Below are 18165 nucleotides of genomic sequence, written 5' to 3' on the forward strand. Positions count from 1 at the left end.
CCCCACCCGCTAATAACGAACGAAGTGCTAAGGGCACGGAGGCAGGTTATTGGCGAGGGAAGTTTATGCGTAATTAGATGAAATCATAACGACCTTGAAAATAAAAAATTCTTCTTCGACGTTCCAATGACATTTTTTAAGGTAATAATTGGAAATTACGTAATCCCTCGGACTCGATTAAATTATTGGCAATTTTATGAAAAATAATAGTTACGGATGTACCGTTATGTTGTTATTTCAAATTTGCGTTTTTTTTTTACGAACAATTTTTTTCCACACACACTTGCGATACTTCGGGCGACTTTTCAATGACGCGAATTTTTGCTTCGGCATTAAGTCGCGTCGACCTTTTAAAAAGCGTCGGCTTTATATAATTTGAAATTCAAATTCGCGAGACCTCCCACGCTTTGTGTTATAAATGAATCCCTATTATGTTAATGCTCTGCGCGTCACGCGAATGCTATGCCAACAATTCCGTCGTGACGTGTAAACAGGCCCGTAGGAAGATTGAGGCGTAACTTTAATCTTGAGCCTGGGTGTGCGTATGTCTATGGATGCACGATGTGGGTAATTGAGATTCTTTTGATGCTTCGAGCAATTGCTTCGCGAGAGGTTTGGTCGACGATATATAGATATGTTGAGCTATAATGTTGAGCTATAACTACGTGAATTATGATAACAGCCTATATCATTTTTCAAGAACCTATACTAACTTCGTGTCACGTCGATAAGGGTACTCGCGACGTTATCCGTTTGATCGATGTGTCGTCATAGCTGTTTTTAATATCTCTTTCCCATGTACGATCGATACTTACCAATCAGTAAATTACACGTTCGAAGGGTATCGATGTACGGGAAAAAAAATTTGTTTTTAATTTTTTCCATTTTTCCAAAATGTCAAAATACTGTCAGACAGTACTGTTGAGTTTTATTGCTTTTTTTTTTTTTTATTATTATTGTAAATTCTAGCAAAATTACATGTTTCACGTATCGCCTCACTAAGGTGCACTTTCGGCAGTAGATGTTTCCCTTGAAAAAAACTTCCACAAAGAGCCAGTTGCGATTCTTCGGACAGCTTGAAATTGCAATTGCGACTGCTCAATTCCACGAGAGCAATTTTAACTGGAGCATCTTCTCCGGCACGCGTCGAGCCACTCGATAGCTCAAGTATCGAACTATTGAACTATTGAGCACGATTGGCCCTCTTCCCCCGCGACCCCACGGAAGAAATGAATCTCTTTCAAAGTTCAAGGGTCGAGAGGTATTTTATAGGTTAAAAAATGATGCATATCCCACAGGACAATTTTATACGATACAAAATACGACCCCGATAAAATTCTTTGCTGCATGTAATTAAAATATTCCTTTTTATACCCAATTAAATAATTAACCCATGACAATATCTTCTATGTAAGATAATAATTAGTAGAATGACCAACGTAAAAGTGCCGCCTTAGAAATGATAAGCGTGTCGGGACGTATAATAAAAATTATTGATCCTTTATGGTTAATTCAGAAATAATCAATTATGCTTGGTATCACGTGGAATCCCGACTCGGCGTTATCGGAGTTCAATGCTCTAGGACTTTATGTGAAATTAAGACAAAAGTTTATTTTATAGCCCGTTCGCGGTAAAGTCGTAACGAAACTCCTCAACTAATAATATAACCTCAAATATGTATATATAGATATATATATACACTGCTGTAGGCAGCCGGTTAAGATTTGGACGAGTATCCAGCACCAGAAGGGGTTTACGTAGTCATTTCGTATTACAGACATCACCCGGTAGAATACTTGGCCGCAGTTTTGATTGCCTTGAATTCACGATGACGGACTACAACGGAGAGAAGGTTCACAGCATCTGACATCTGGCATCTCCTTCAGCTCGCGTCTTTCATTACGCATTCATTGGGCCTCCCTTGAGCCATTTCCCCGCTCGAGGATAATTCCCGGCTTCTCCTTCCAGCTTGGCGACTTTCGGATACCGCATCCAGCATCCAACAGGACCGTTTTAGGACAGCCACGTGGAAAGTTAAGTGGCCGTCTTAAATACACCAGGAGCGATTCAGATTCAACCCTCAATGCTTTGCGATGGAAAAGCACGACGGGATCAGAATTTCGGATGACCTTGTCGTTATCATTTATTCTTATCGGTAATTCGTTATCAAGGTCACGTCAGTCTGGTTACGAATTCTGACACGTCACATTGCATTATAATTTTATGCTTGGTTAGGACGTACATAGAGGTGTGTGTATACATATGTGTCTTTTATCTTATCAGCATAGTCGGGATGACGCTGTCGACCTAGAGATTTTGGTCCAAGGATGCTGCGCAGATTTTATCCCCCGGGATAAAAATGAATAAATCTCTCGGAACGTCCTAGGATCGTATCGCCTCTTGTACAGATGAACTTGGCAGTTCTTTCGTTTTTCTTTACGCATCTCAGACTTTGGCTACACTGGCAAATTTAAGGCTGCCGGGTATCTCACGGGGTTGAAAGGTTAGGAGGCTGGACGCGTGGGTGAGGCTCAGGGCGCAGGCGTTTGCAACTCCTGGCGGCAAGCGAACTCCTACGGCTCTTCTCTAGTATCGCGTCAACTGCCGCTGGGAATCCGTGTATCGTATCCCGGGATTTTCAGGCATACGTATTTTCGTGGTTGTATATATATATATATATATATTTTTTTTTAAATCGTGCAAAAAGTCACGCGCGATTAAATTAGCTGTGTCGTTCGTTTGGATTAATCTACGGTAGCGGAAATCTGTATAGGCTTAAAAGTCAATTTTGACTTTTTTTGTTTACAGTGACATAAAAACGTATAAATCCAATTGCTCGCTGGTACGCACACCTTTTATTTTTTAATTGATCCAACTATTTCGGGAAAATTCATGGAGTTTCTGTGTTAAATACAAATAAATTGTAAAAAGTGGATATTTCGAAATAGTGTTTCGGTAAACCTTCCCGGAGCAACGTTGCCAGATGACAATATCGATAATAATGACAGTGACCAAGGTGTAGATGTTCATAAAAATTTATATAGGGTGTACAATTAATACGTATCATTGATCTAATGATTTGCGCGGTGTCGACGTATATTAAAAATATAAATATTAATCACAGGGTATATTAATAATAGAATACACACGTGTAAATAAACACGGTTAACGAACACATTGAAAATTATGTAAAAATGAACTGTACGAGATCCACGTCCCTTACGATCGATTAATATGAAACGTGGAGTTGGGATTGAAAAATTTTTTTCCAAAAAATTCATCAACTCGAATCCATTCGCCTGGCAATAAACTACCCGGTGTTCCGTCCAATCGACACTCCGAGCAACCCTTAACGATATAATCGAAGTTTCTGTAATTTAGAAATCGATCCGAATCAAAGTGCCAACTGGAAGAAGAAGAAGCGGCCGATCGACAGCAGGGAGCCAATAAGGGTTGCTTGAGGGATGGATTGGCAAGGGGTGCGCCCAGTGTCCTCAAAGAAGACGTCCGGCTCCGCATCTGTGGTAGAACTGATATCTGGGGCCGAAGCATGAGGGAGGAGGCTGCCACCCCAGCGTAACGGTAAGCAATAGCGATATGCATGTCTCTATGTACACTGATAACAACCCCCCTCCGGGAGGGTTGGTCGATGCGGGACAAGGGAAGCCGGCGTACCATAAATTAGGGAATTAAAGGGCGTGCAGGCATGTGTGTTCCCAGGGTGCATCAACCTTCTCTGGGGTAAGGTCGAGCGTGCATGTTCCCATTAGCAAGGGGTGGTTCGCTCCCCGACGGCATTTCAGCCCTAATTACACCTTTTACCTTGACGAGTCAGGAGAGAAGGGTGGCGGCGAGTGTCCCTCTTATAAGACGTCAGAGCGGATACAGAAATAACTCGGACTCCTCGACAGAGCTTTACGTCAGTTTCACCCTTGATACGCGAATGCGAAACAGGATAGTAAAATTGATATTAATTTTTCATTAATTACAGGGTAAAAAAATATAATTTTACCGTGGGGCTGCGAACGAGTTGATATTCAATTTATTAATATGGGAATTGAAAGTTACGTTATATCGCATATACGTGCTTACACTGTACGCATGTATGAATTGAGTTCTTATCTCGATCAATTTTGTCGAGTGGCAATTATTCATTCGGTGTATATCTATATATTTAGAGACGATATATGTATACGGACTAATGCATCGGTTATTAATGGGAAATGTGGCAAGGTACAATTTACATGCTTAAGTAGATGCAGCCAGTGCATAGCCAGACAGCTTGGCGCCCGCGACTTCAAACTCCCGGCCTATTGCAGTTTACGACGTAATACTTTAAGCCGTGTGTGCATAGCGCGATAACGCCACGACGCTCGTATCGGCATCGTACGTGTGATTATTTCTTGGCATAGCATTACCGAGAAACCATCAACTTTTACTATACAATTTTCTAGCCTCTTCGCGTTACGTTTCCGTGGGACCGCTGGGTATTCCTGTGTGGCTAAAGTCACGGCAAGGAAATTAATCGGGCAAATTCATTCATCCCAGTGGCTCCGTGTTACGAATCCAGACTTCCGAGGCTGGTTCGGTCGGCGATACTCGAGGGCCGATCGATCCTGGTTCTCGATCCTTCTGGAATGTTACTGTAAGGGTATAAGGCATTACGTAACTATGCTCAGACACAATTAGGCTTTATAAGGTTAGATATGGCTATGGAGGAAACTTGGAAAATCATTGCCCGTAGAGGTTCACGTTGCTGGCTCAAACGTACGAGCAGCCACCGAGTACCAATAATTGGTAAATGCTTTATGGTATATATGAATTACTTTTGTGATATCTTGGGATAATGTTTGGGTGTATATGTATATATATATTTGTTGTATATAGCGTAGTATGATTTTACTACTATATCATATTGATTACAAGTTTCAAGTTTGCCTGTGGCGACTTCCCGCGATTTATTATGGGATCAACTGAGACGCTTGGGAAAATAATTGATTTAGGCTCAAGGCACTGATTGCCTTGACGCTAATCTACGATAATTTACGCAAGCTCGATCGTCCTTTACGATGATCTATATAGATTTATGTATCAGTATACCCATAAATATGTTTTATGGGTTTAATATGGATTTTGGATTTTTTAAAATTAAATTCTTGCTTATTAATTCTCATTAAGAGTAACATCGACGATTTATTATGACCGGAAGTAGTCGGGGTGACGAATATTTTTTTAATCCTTAATCTTAGGTTAGGTTCGTATAAATGAACTAAGCATGAGTTATTGTCATTGCGCGGTATAAGTTTCCGCGGAGATAATCCATATTTTTTTTTTTCTTTTTTTTTGATGAATGAGGTAAACCCGCGGCGTGGCAATTATTAAGAAGGATTCGTGCATTTAAATCGAGCAATTGAGAATTATTGGTACGACTGAATTAGCCCAAGTATTCGGGCGGGTGGGGGGGCTGATTAGTGGATAAAATTTTTAAATCGACCCTGTATATTTTATCACTACTTTTTTTTTTGGTTTTTAGGTAAATTCAACTGCTCGACATTTCTCGTCGTCACGTCGGGCACTAAATTTGCTGGTTGAAATATATGACCGCCAAGATGGATCAGTGTAGTTAAAAAAAAATGCCCTAGATCTTTTTATGGATTCTCAAAATGGCCCTGCCTCAAAATTCAAATAGCAGCCACCGTCTTCGAGCACCTGGCCAATTACGATTTTATCAAAGGTACAATTGAGGACTCGCGGGAGCCTGGGAATTACTCGGAAGCGCCAAAAGACCAAACGGAAGGAGTTATGCTAATCTAGGGGTCCATGTGGTAATCCTCCAAGTAAACGTTCTCCAAGATATGCACGGATTAATAGGTCTCTCGCTGGCTGCGTTTATTCTGACTGTGCGCAATTGTCACTGCAGCTGCAACTGCAACTGCACGCGGTCCCGTATAGTTTCTTATGCAAATATGCATTCTAAGTAACATATGCGTTTCTTGACGTGGCCCCCTAGGTGGCGCCACTTGTTTGACTCACTGCACCCAGCGAAATCCCTATAACGTGCTGAGGTTCAGATATTTTTTAGGGGTTGAAAAGGGGCGGCGGGGGGGGATGAAAATGTATTCTACCTGTACCAATAAGATTTAAATCCTTATTAGGTAATGTTGAAACGGTCGTAAATTTCTGCTGTTATCTAATTCACCCTCCCCTCCCCGCCACCCAACCCTCCTTCTAAGACGATTTAATAGACGATACTCCACTTGGTAATGCGCTACACGTGTCTTTGATTTCCTACTGTGAATTTCAGACGATACAATTGTGCATAATTCGAAAGCTCCTTTGGCGATTAGGCTGAGTACTTCGGGGGTTAATAAGGGTTCTAGTGGTTTAAGACTGATAAGTTAGTAATTGTATTGGTGGCTTATGGGGGTAGTGCCTTGGTTACGTGGCGTAAGGGCTGATGATGATTAATTAGTGAATTTTTATATTTTCTAATTAATTATGTATCGAGGCTACGGCGAAGCTGCACGTTTCTAAGTCGAAATCGTAGGTACCCGAAGAATTGTAGAGTGGCGCAGCTGCGCGTTATTCATTCGGAGTGTCGGTCGGCGGAGCGAGAGTGATAAAAAAATGTTAATTAAGGTCCAATTAAGGCGTTGCTATTATTATATTATTATTCGGCACGAAAGTGGGCTTGTCTGGAAAGAAGAAAAAATATGAACGTGGACACGCGAAAACGTTTTACTGAATTAAAGTACGAATATTAAAGTCGTCGGAGCGAGTGGATTTTTTTTTCACGAAAAAAAAAAAAGGATACTCGACTTTAAAATTCGTCGGACTGCGGTTAATCGGAAAACAAAATTTTCAAGATCAACAGTCTAATTAAAGTGGGAATCTACAATTCGACAAAGTAATTTTCAGAAGATACCCCCAACGTCACCTACCCCTTTCGCGGACAAGTAACTTTTCGGAAGGTCCATTCAGCGAATTAAAAGTAAATTTGAAGAGTACCACGAAACGAGGGAAAATCGCTTTTACCTCGTTTGAAAATAAAGGACAACGTATTAAATACATAATACGTATTTTAGGTCATGCTAGGTACGGTCTGACATGATAATGTATTAAATCCCCTGTATCATATATGTTTTGCCAAAATTATATTTATTCATGGTAAAAAAATGGGCAAGCTATCGATATAATTGGTAACTGTATATTGGTAACCGATATAATTGATATAACTGTAAATGACGTGAAAATTGTATTTCCCGGTAAAGCGTTCACAAGTGAAAAGCACTGTAGGTGCCGGGATGGCCACCCTCGGTTGGCTGATGAAAAATTTTGGAAAATCGTCCGATCGTAAGGAATATTATTTATAGCCCTACGGTGTATACCTATGTATAGCACGTGTATAGGTATACGCGTAATGTACAAGCAACGCAGAGTCTATACGTAGCTTGGATACATCAGACTGAAACACAAGGAACAAGCCAGTGACGTAACGTGCAGTCAGCACGCAAGAGCCACTTATTTAGGACTGGTCGTTTCTCTTCCACTTAGCGACTATCGTGCGGAGGATTTCGGTTCGTGCAAAGCCAGAAAAAAGTAAACCTAGCGAAGCCAATACGTTTTCGGGTTGTGCGAAATCGCGAGAGGGTCCTTGCGAATCGGCCGAGTTAATGGCGAGCGATAAATTAACGTTGTCGATTGGTTGCGATCGGCCATATTTTTTTTTAGCAGCGATTTTAAATCGTAACTTGACTTTAATAGTGTTTTGGATTTTTTTTTTGGCATTGATTTAACGTCGTAATTGAGGATCGGTTTGATTTAACGATTTTGAAATTTATTCCCATACCTGATAATTCATCTGGACCGAATATCTTAGTAAGCCTCTTGGTATAGATGATCCTCTATAGCATTTGAATAACGGATGCGAATAGAGTACAGAGCTTAACTTGTCGAGAGGTCAGGGAGGTCAGGTAGGATCCGTTGCAGCTGCAGACAACTTCTGCCAACCTGGAGAACGTGGGGTCAGGTCCTGACAGTCAAGGTTAATGCAGACAGTGGACAGTTAAGGGAAACTTTAGTGCTTAGATATATATATAAAATCTGGTATTCGAGAATGGTGACATCCGGTTCTGTTATCCAAAAGATCTAGAATTTTCCGAAGATATAAGAATTTGCTACAAGCTATTCTTCTCGTTAAGGGATCCTTGCGGTTGAACGAGCATCCCGACACTCCGACGGTTAGTTTCGAGTATCCTGTGACCCTTGACCTGGATCGTTTGAAAATTCTCCTCCTGACTAGGTAGACCCTGTAGAAGGTGGAAGGTGCGTGCGGAGCATTTTCGGGGTCGGCAGCTGACTAATCGTTTGTTGATTGATCGTCTCCTTTTCCGCACAGCATCACCATCTCTATCGCCATCATCAACGGGTCCATAGCTATAACCAGTAACGGTACCCCCATCACCATCGCCATCACCATCACCATCACCACCACCATCAGCATCAGATTCAGGAGCAGCGCCAGCATCGGCTCCAGCCTGAACGGCCACTACCATAGCTACGGCCCTGATCCACTCACCGCATCATAAATCATCGCACAATATGCCGCCACCACAAAACAGCCTTAAATACCTGGACAGCCAAGCTGACGAGGAAGGGCGCGGGTGTGCGCGATGAGGTTACGTGGGTTCGCCCCTGAGGTAGAGGATATATCCAAGGGATAGAAAGCGCCTACCCAGACCGAGCAAGACCAGACGGCGGCCCACTTATGCCAGGGTCAACTCTAATGGATCCGTTTCCACGCCTCGTACCCGTATCACTAACCAGTGACAGGGTAGCTCAATTATGCAAACAAAGTATACCTAGTTGCAGGGGCTAGAGGGGGTTGGCATCCCTTCTCCGCGATCCCCTCTCGCCCCTTGCCCAGGGCTGGCCCAAGAGATTAATTCCATCCCACGGAATTTTACGTTCGCCTTCGGTACCATCGTATCCCCTTCCTGCGATCGGACGTTCCCGGAATTTTCGGCTGATCACGAGGTTAAAAGGGGGTAGCGACATTCTGTGACCTTTGACATCGGCTAAATTCATTGTGAGGTATAAGCTGTCGTATCATTTAGTTTTCTTAATTTACAGTGAAAAATTAATTTCTAAGGTAGTCAGAGGTATGTTTTTTTTTTTTAAGGGTAGAAAAATCTTTAATTCCATCGATCTAGAACTGCTCGAGTGGATCTGATTCTCTGTAACCAAGTGATGTAGCTTCGGGATATATTTCTCGTTGCCATAGCAACGATACAGGGCGTTTATGGGTTTCTATAGTGTATTAGCTTAGCTGGCAAAGCTGGTCGAGAAGGTTGCAGTAAAAATAAAAGGGCATTGCAACGTATGTCCATAAAAGATGCTGGGCGTGACCGCAGGGTTCGTCGAGGATGTTCAAGCAAGAGTTACCGTTAACGGAGGATAGGTGATATCTACACGTATCTCGTCACGAGATCTTCCCATAAATCATGTGACAGCGCGACCAGAGAGGTGTCGTCCACTTTCGAGGGAAACGATTTTTAAATTTCCCGCCAAAGATAAATTCTACCTGGCTACTGACTTATGGCCCACGTGTACCATTTTTCTTTAGCATTGTATGTATGTACTCGGGAGAGTTCTACGGGATGGGCCAGTGGTTTTTACGTGTTAATTATTTGATCCAACTGATTAATTATATGCACGCGTCATAGGTCGACATTCTTGGGAAACTCGTGAAATTACTTGGCACGTGGTCCTTGAATCTGTTGCAAAACTATTTCAGCTTGGTAATATATTTATCGGGGGGTAGGAACCTGGAGGTATAAAAGGTAGGCTCTCGCAATATCCAGCCTGGAGATAAGATCCGTCCTTTTGAAAGCTTTATAACGCTACTTTATTCGAAAGATTTATCGTTTGGAAAAAAAGAAAAAAGTTCGCGTTAAAATGCCAACGGGGATAGAAGTGTCCTTTGTAAATATTATTAATAAATATATTTATCATTTTAAGAAAAAATATTTTTTTAGAATTAACGAATAACTTGAACCAAGTTTTTTTATTATGAATTCATTGCACGAAATACGGGCTGGATGTATACTCGATTTAGTCGAAAGGGACCACTCGAGGAAAAGGATAAGAGTATAAGAATCTCGATCAATCAAAATTATTAGTTATCGAATTTGACTATTGCCAATTGATTGCTTTAAAGTCAGTCTGTCTTGGGACACCGATCGGGGTGCCTCGAGCTGCCTCGCGCTCCCGGATTCTTTGTTGATAGTTTTTCTGTCTGTGTTTACTATAGGTATAAAAAGTTGTCGCGTTGCTCTCGCAATGTCCAGAAAATCCTATAGATTTTCTCCGGGTGTTTCGGTGCTCCAGTGCCCATCCGAGTGTCCCCTGGATGCAATTCTCGGCCTTCGCGGATTAGCTGAACCAGCTCCGGTGAGGATTCCTAATTTATTAATTGGTGGAGGGATTTCGATTTTATAGCTCCGGCTCGGTCTGCTAAGTTCTCGATCAATTGCTTTCGGTTTCTGGCACTACTTGCCTGACGCTTACTTCGACCCTCTCTACCTCAGCCTAGCAGCCCCAACCTTTTATTCTTTATTCCTCAAGTGGCTTAGGGCTCACCCTAAAGGCAATGTCAGAAATGACATGGACAATTTTTGGAATACTTAGAATATGCAAATTCCCAGCACATTTCAGATACGAATTTAGCACCTTCTTCGTTTTACGAGGATGTTGCCAGAATACAAAATATTTCTACCCGTCGTGGATACATTTTATGAAAGGTTGTTGGATCACGGCACAGCTGTACTTTAGTGAGTGCTTTGGCAAAAGTTTCGTGTAGCAGAATTCACGTGGTCGGGATACGAGACGCAGCGGGATTAAATTTTACGGGGAAATATTAATTACAGGAATTCATTCGTAGCATTAAGGCTGTATTATACGTAGTTCATTAATATCGTCGATGTTACGAAGAATTTTCAAAACTGCCCAAGACAAAAAAAATGGCTCATTAATTCCATATGCATATTCGAAAGAAAATTTATTAAAATTCGACAATCAAATGGTAAGAAAAATATAATTGTTACAGAAGAAACGTGGAAACGCTACAGTGGCGCCACGTAGGACCCTCCACTTGGAGAATTTGCCTAACGATCTCTCGCGAAAATCAAAACTCAAAGACGTCATGAGTGGACAGACACATTATACATTGGTGAACGATTATATGTTACCCGACAAAACCATGGCTACCAACTCACCAACCGCACCACTGGTCATAATAAATCAGACGTTTTTGCAGCTTCCCGTATTTGGCGTCGAGCTCAAACCACGAATCCTCACTAACACCGCCCACTTGGCAAAAGGCCATTCTGACTAGGCTATACGTAACAGTAATGACGAAATAGCTCATGTTATTATTATTAGCCATCTTTCACAGAGATAACCGTACTTCCCACCATGTACACTCAATGGCGTATAATATATTTGCAGGATTTAAACTCGAATCGCTGTCCATTCCTTAAGGTTAAGCATCAAACTTTCGCCAAGCTTTGGTTGGAAAACCACTCGGGCTGTAACCATTAAGATATCCTTAGGGTCGATTCACACGTAACGAGGCGCATTCGTTGCACTTTGTTTTTTCTCAGCAGCAGTATTATTTCTCGGCTCTTGAATATACTGATAACAATGAGCATCTCTCTCGTGGATGATTTTGAAAAAATATTTACTCTTGAAAAAAAAAAATTGGAACGAACGTAATTACACGCTTGTTGTAGATACACATTTTTTTCTCGTAAAAATGGAGTTATATATATTTTGTAACGTTGCGAATTCTCAAAATAGCCATTGGACACTTTTAATTAAATTTAAAAAAAATTGAATATATATTCATATCTGCAGATTTATAGATCGACGTCGCTCTATTAGATATCAGTAATTAATCAAGGATCGTAACGAGTTTGAGTACAGAGTCAAAAAATAAAGTGATGCCGATCTTCACCCTTGTCTCTCTCGATTAATTGTTTCCATCCCGTCAACCCCTGAGAGAATAATCCACTTAGCCGTTTCCACTTGGGCGAACGTCGAGGGCATAAGGCGATCGTGCTTATAAAAATGGCGCCTCGGGTAGGCAGGAATTAATTGGATTTTCTTGAAATCCCATTAACGTCATTGACCTTAGCTATTGTCCTTAAGCCAACGAAGTTGGTATCTATGACAATTTTCATCTGACGACCTAAGGATCGAAAGATAAAAAAAAATTTTTTCTTATTAATATTTGTATCAATTAAATGAATCCCTGCACCATTGATACTGTAACTGCAGTTATTATCAAGAACCCGTAGCCATGTATATTTTCCTATAATCTTGTTTCAATCGCTCAACAATAAAATACAATTTATTGGGTAATCCTCGAGACCATTAAACGCGTCCACGCATAATTGTCCAGAAACTCCAGTCTGGCTTATCGTTCATGGATTAACAGGGGATCGAATTCGCACCTGGAAAAGTCCGATGCACGCGAGGGCTGCAGGTAGCCGAATTACAAATTGCATTGAGAGACAAAGAGAGACAGGGCTATAACATTACTATATATATATATATATATATATATATATATATATATATATATATATATAACTGGGTTTTGCATAGTTCACAGATTCAATCTTTGCAAAGTGTCCGGCAAGATATTGGTAACACGTGGAGGGTGCAAGGAACCCTTGACGTTTGGTCGGCTAACAGCCTGTTTACATGCAACTGACATCAATAACCAAGCCCCCATATACGTAGCGTGTTATACCGCGACGGGAACATTCTACTACGTGAACATGGACAAAAAAGCCTTCTATAATGACCAAGACGATAATTGCCTTTTGCATAGAATGCCTTATGATCCATTAAACAGAAGGGATGTCGACGGCAATGCAGATCTTTCGTATAAAGGGGAAGTTAGATATTTTTGACTGATGTTTTCCGGGCCGGGATAAAATTGGGAAAAATTTATGATAAAATTTGAGCTTTTACAGGGGGAGGATATAGGGGGTGATTCCGAATCAACGGCGAAGCTTAAGCGGCTGAAGGTTGGTCGTCTCTTTTTTTTCTTTGAACGAAATAAGGGTGTGACGCGAGAGAGAAGAGGGGATGGAAAAAAAAAATTGAAACGTAAAAATTTTGTAATACGAAATAAGGGTGTTTATTGATTTTTTTTTAAATTATTTTTTTTACAAACAATTCGATTTCCTTCTGGCTCCAGGGACTTTCTCTCGGGTTGACGTACGCATTATTTTCGTAATTGGTTCGATTATCGCGCGGCAAATTATTTGTTTTGCCTTGAGCTTTCAGTAATTTCGTTTCTCGCTGTTTACCAGAGAGGTTTTCGATATTCGTGCGAATGTATATAGAGATTATGAGGCTGAGAGCTTTATTCAAAGAAGCTGTGCTTTAAGCTCCGGAGAGCGGATCAAGAGTCGAACCGGTTGGCTGTCGTGTAGCTGCGCTTATATGCGCCTTAGCGAGGCTGTCATTAAGGCTGTGCTGTGTGAAGCGCATGCGGAATTTACGTATCTTGTGCGTTTGTTAGGTAATAATTATTTGAAAAAAACATTTGCCAAAGTTAATATTTCGTATCGTAATGGAATTGCGAGTTAAGTCAATTTAAAGAAAAAATGTGTAAAGTGGCAGTATTGATCCTTAATAATATTTTTATTATATTTTTAAGTAAAATTCGATCGACGACACTAACGACCAATCGGCATCTCGGAAAAAGCTCTGCCAGCATTTCGAGACGCTTTCGATACACGAGACGTTCGCGACGAACGCGGATCTTTTTGTAAAGGGAAAATAATGTTAATATCAAAGGATGTTTCGCGTTTCGTCGTTTCTTTTCAGTAGGCACTAAATGAAGGAATGACAAAAAGAATATTCTGCCTGAAGAAAGAAATTCGCCCCTCCGCCTCCTTTTCATTAAATACGACGTCGACATGTCTTTCGGAGGATCCGTGAGCTTTACGGATGCGCGGAAGCTCAGCCGACATTAAGCCAGAAACCGTCGCGTCTTTATTGTTGTCTGCAAAGTGGCATCGAATGACCCTTCCGCTCAAGATTTATTGCGACTTCGCTTATGACATTTTTCTTTTCTCTTTTTTCGTTTTTTTTTTTTTCCTTTTTCCTTAATGTCGGGTACGTCAATATGCCTGGATCGTCGACATATTTACCGTGGATTACGATTTTTGAAAGCTTTGGAAAATTTAAAAAAAAATTAGATATGTAGCTCTAGATGTACTACACAGTCCTTAAGACGGCCTAGAAAGCAGAAAAGCTCGACTGTAACTTTATTTTTTTAGTTTCCAACCTGATAAAACTTTCGCTATTCTACTTTGAGCTTTTATGTCCGATATATTTCGTCTGTAGCTTTTGGTAGGACGCTTCGCTCCGGTGGATCTAGGGAAACCTTGTAGACCAACTTAGTGACTTTTATTTTTAGGGAAAATTTTCATGGGTTTTTCTCGTATTACAAATACGAGCACTGTGAGCTTGTCGAGATCTCGAGTGAAGCGATAGATTAATTTATAGTTTTACGAATTAAAAAAAAAAAAAATCGGAAGTCTAAATTAAAGTCTCCTGCTTTCTGGTAAGTCCTGGTTATCCTTCGTGATTGCCCCAGTTTTGTGACGTAGCATCGTCCCCGGGAACAGGACCTCCTGGAACAATATATATATATATATATACATTTCCATTTCGTCTAAATAAAACTGATTGAGCGAAAAAAAAAAAGTTTCCTCCCATCGCGGCTTTCGTGCTTTCGGAGCTTTCAATTAGCATCCACTACGTGATTGGTCCCAGGGTGAAACGCGTAAGGGAAAGTTTTGAGGACTCGCCTCAATCCAAGCCCTCGTCTCGTTGTACCGTAACCACCATCCACTCTGTTCTTAACACATGAAAAAGGCGATTCGGGTAAATTTTTAATAAACGTCAATTCTGCCTAATCCTTGAGTGACGCAATAATGCAATAATTTTTTTATTTACCTAAAACAGCAATTTTTTGATTACAGTCAATCTGGTCCATTATGGCACTTAAATATTTTCTCTTCGAGGTACAATAAGGGAAAGTGAGAGTTTAAATGAAATTCGGGCAAGTGCATCGCTCTTCGTACAATCGACTCATTTCTTTCGGTATAGTCGATTCGACGTAAAAATTTACGATAATACTCTTCTACGTAGCCCAAAGTAATGTGATTCCGGTCCATTAATGCACTGTCGTTTCTGACCCAAATAAAACTAAACCGGCGGCGACGCGATCTGTGTATAAACATACGTACCTGTATGTACTACATACTACATACATAAGCGAACGTCCCTTATGTACAGGCAGGGGTAGCACATTTATATACACAGCTGCCATCCCATTGAATCTCTGAACTAAAGCACACGCTCCGTCCCCCTAGCTTACCGACTATTTGTATTTAAATGATGATTAGAATCTTTTTGGCCCATACCATACGAAGGGTGAACAGACGAACAAACGAACAAATGTGATTCAGAAATTTGAAAAAAAAAAAGGATCGTTTTCTACGATCGACTGAAAGGGGTTTAGCAACTGTTCAAGTAGTCGTATGTATACCTATATAATTTTCAAGGCTTTTGGTAATGATCAAATTTGTTCAACCGCTTCTGAATATTTTTTCCATGGGGCGTTGACGAATTCTCATTTTTACCCTTTTCTACGTTTGAGGCGACCCTGAAGTTGTATGAATTACATAAAAAATCAAATCTGGGCTCCCTGGGGTGACGAGAGAATGGCTTTGGGTATTTCGCAAGCCGACTACGGGATATGAAGTATTTATTGCCCATACATTTTATACCCCGGGGTGACCTACGGGGATTCTCCATAACGAAATCGATCTCTGCTTTATCTGCGAATTTTCACACCTGCTATCAAATAGCCTTTGACCTTTAATATTCGCCAATTTATCGGCGGCACTTTCGCATTGCCATCAGATCTTGACGGCGGACGATTTTTCGAGTCGTAAAATGTGTTTTAAATATCGGAAATCCGGATGACTTTTCAAATACGATATTTCATCGCGACTTTGCCGTTGCGGGATCTTCGAAGCTCAAAAAAGCTCAGCCATTATTTTTACAAGTAGCGAGAGAGCTTTAACGGCTCCTTTCATATGGCAATTGCAAAATCGACGTCCAGAATCCGCTGGTGATAACTTGGCGATCCAATTTTTCGAAAACATTGGTTTTTCAAAATCTCAACCCCCAACCCTACTCCCTATTGACGATAGGGCGTTGATATAACTGAACTTCTGCGGTTAGGACGTTATGACGTTTGATTAAAAAATGTTTGTTTTCGTTCAATTTCGAGAAAAATTTTTCGATAAATAATTAACGTATCACGATTCTGTATGGACGAAAAAAAATGTCTTTTTTTTTAGGTAATTTTGAAAATTCCTATGCGATGCTTCTTGCAATAGAATTTTTTAATACTGCTTTATCGAAGCTTAGCATTTTTGTAAAGATCTCTAGAACTCCTACATGCTCTGGAGTCACGTCAGACTCTTTTTTATTTGTATTTCCATGTACGTTACATAGCTAATAAATGTACCCATATACGTCTAATACATAAAAGATCAAATCTCTATATATTAACCCACAGGAATTCTCAAGTATTTCATATAGATATACAAGCGTGTAAAATAAAGCATGAGAATGTCTTATCTCTAGAATACCGTCTTGCAAATCTTTTTTTTTTTTTTTTTTTTTAAAGTTTCCAATATCGATATTAGTACAGTCCGACTGAATACGTAGGAACTTCGTATTATCATACTCTATGTAATTTGAATTAGTTTTATTACTAGAATGTTATTCGGAATTGCAATTAACTTTATAGATTTACTTCATCAATAGAGGAATTGCGCGAGCTCCCATTTATTTGCGAAGGTAGTTCTTTTGTTTTTCGCATAAATTCGCGACTTTCCTCATTCGGGATGATAAACTTTAGAAAGATTAAGTCGGGAAGGCTTTCTTCGAAATTGTCTCGGGTCTTGACTAATCCGTAATTTCTTTTCCGACTATTAAATTCGAAGACGAAAAAAAACAAATAAAAAAGATAACCAATTATGAAAATGCAAATTTTGTGCATTTTTGAAAAATCACAAATCGGTTGTATGTCATAAAATTTAATTTTTAAAAAAATGATAAAGTTTCATCCTGCTACCGTCTATCGACGCGCTAACGTCTATCTCTTTTAAACCGACCTGTAGCAGATCGGCATTTCAATCTAAAAACTGGGCGATGAGAAATTCAGCGAAATGGGTTTCCCTTTTAGACGTATGTACGAGCAATGTAGCAACCGTAAGGTGTCCATTTCTTTTGTAAGGTCCAATACCGGTTTGACCAGATTACGCGCAATGATCCCTATTTAATTGACCCTGGACTTCATTCACTGTCGTGCCAGAATCATCGAGTAAATTCACTCTTTATATATGGCTAATTAATTTACAAAAATTGACGGAATCATTGAAATCCAAATAAATGGCGAATTTTGCAATTTTTCAAAATTCTTTATATTCTCATTGCATACCCATAAAGTTATCGTCGTACCGTCACTGGTATCACAGGAAGTCATTGATCGAATTAAATATCGTGACGTCACCGAGAAATCTTTTACTATCGTTTCAGGAATAACTTCCGTTTCCGCTGTACGCGAATCCCGTTCTGTATTATCTGTCATGATTTGCGAGAGTTTCGGATATAGGTGCACCGCAAGCCGCACGCATATATATATATATATATATATATATATATATGCACACTATAGTTTTACGTAACTTGCAACAATCCTATAATACATAAACCATACCAAGTATCCAACTGCATGTAATTTTGTCGAGATCAAAATTTGAATGCATTTTACGTATAAATAAATTAAAAAATGCAATTTTTTAATTTACACTATTTATCCATAACGTACAGGTTTCGGAAAGATTTCATTGCCGTGTTGTCACTAAAAAGTTAAAATATGCAAACGATCGCCCGAGTTTTTTTTTTTTTTTTACGGCCACGCGTTCAATATTTTACGACTCAAAATCGTATCTGCTGTATGTATTTTTGTTTCTCGTTCCGATCTACGCGTATCTTTT

General features: G+C 40.1%; 1 protein-coding gene across 18 annotated transcripts in view; it reads left to right on the forward strand.

The window, feature by feature from the left end:
- LOC107271854 (suppressor of lurcher protein 1) overlaps positions 1–18165 on the forward strand; it is a 207028-nt gene that overhangs the window by 17568 nt on the left and 171295 nt on the right. For 5 of the 18 annotated variants that reach the window (XM_015748349.2, XM_025089071.1, XM_025089070.1 and 2 more), the window contains one exon: positions 3383–3583. The exons of 7 other annotated variants lie outside the window; for them this stretch is intronic. Coding sequence is in view for 1 of the 11 variants with exons in the window: in XM_025089069.1 (XP_024944837.1) it covers positions 10343–10453 (111 nt within the window). In the remaining 10 variants the exon portion in view is untranslated. 6 more of the 18 variants (XM_015748350.2, XM_025089075.1, XM_025089072.1 and 3 more) reach the window with 5 other exon arrangements.

The sequence above is a fragment of the Cephus cinctus genome, unplaced genomic scaffold (assembly GCF_000341935.2).
Source record: "Cephus cinctus unplaced genomic scaffold, Ccin1 Ccin1_scaffold1043, whole genome shotgun sequence".
NCBI lineage: Eukaryota > Metazoa > Arthropoda > Insecta > Hymenoptera > Cephidae > Cephus > Cephus cinctus.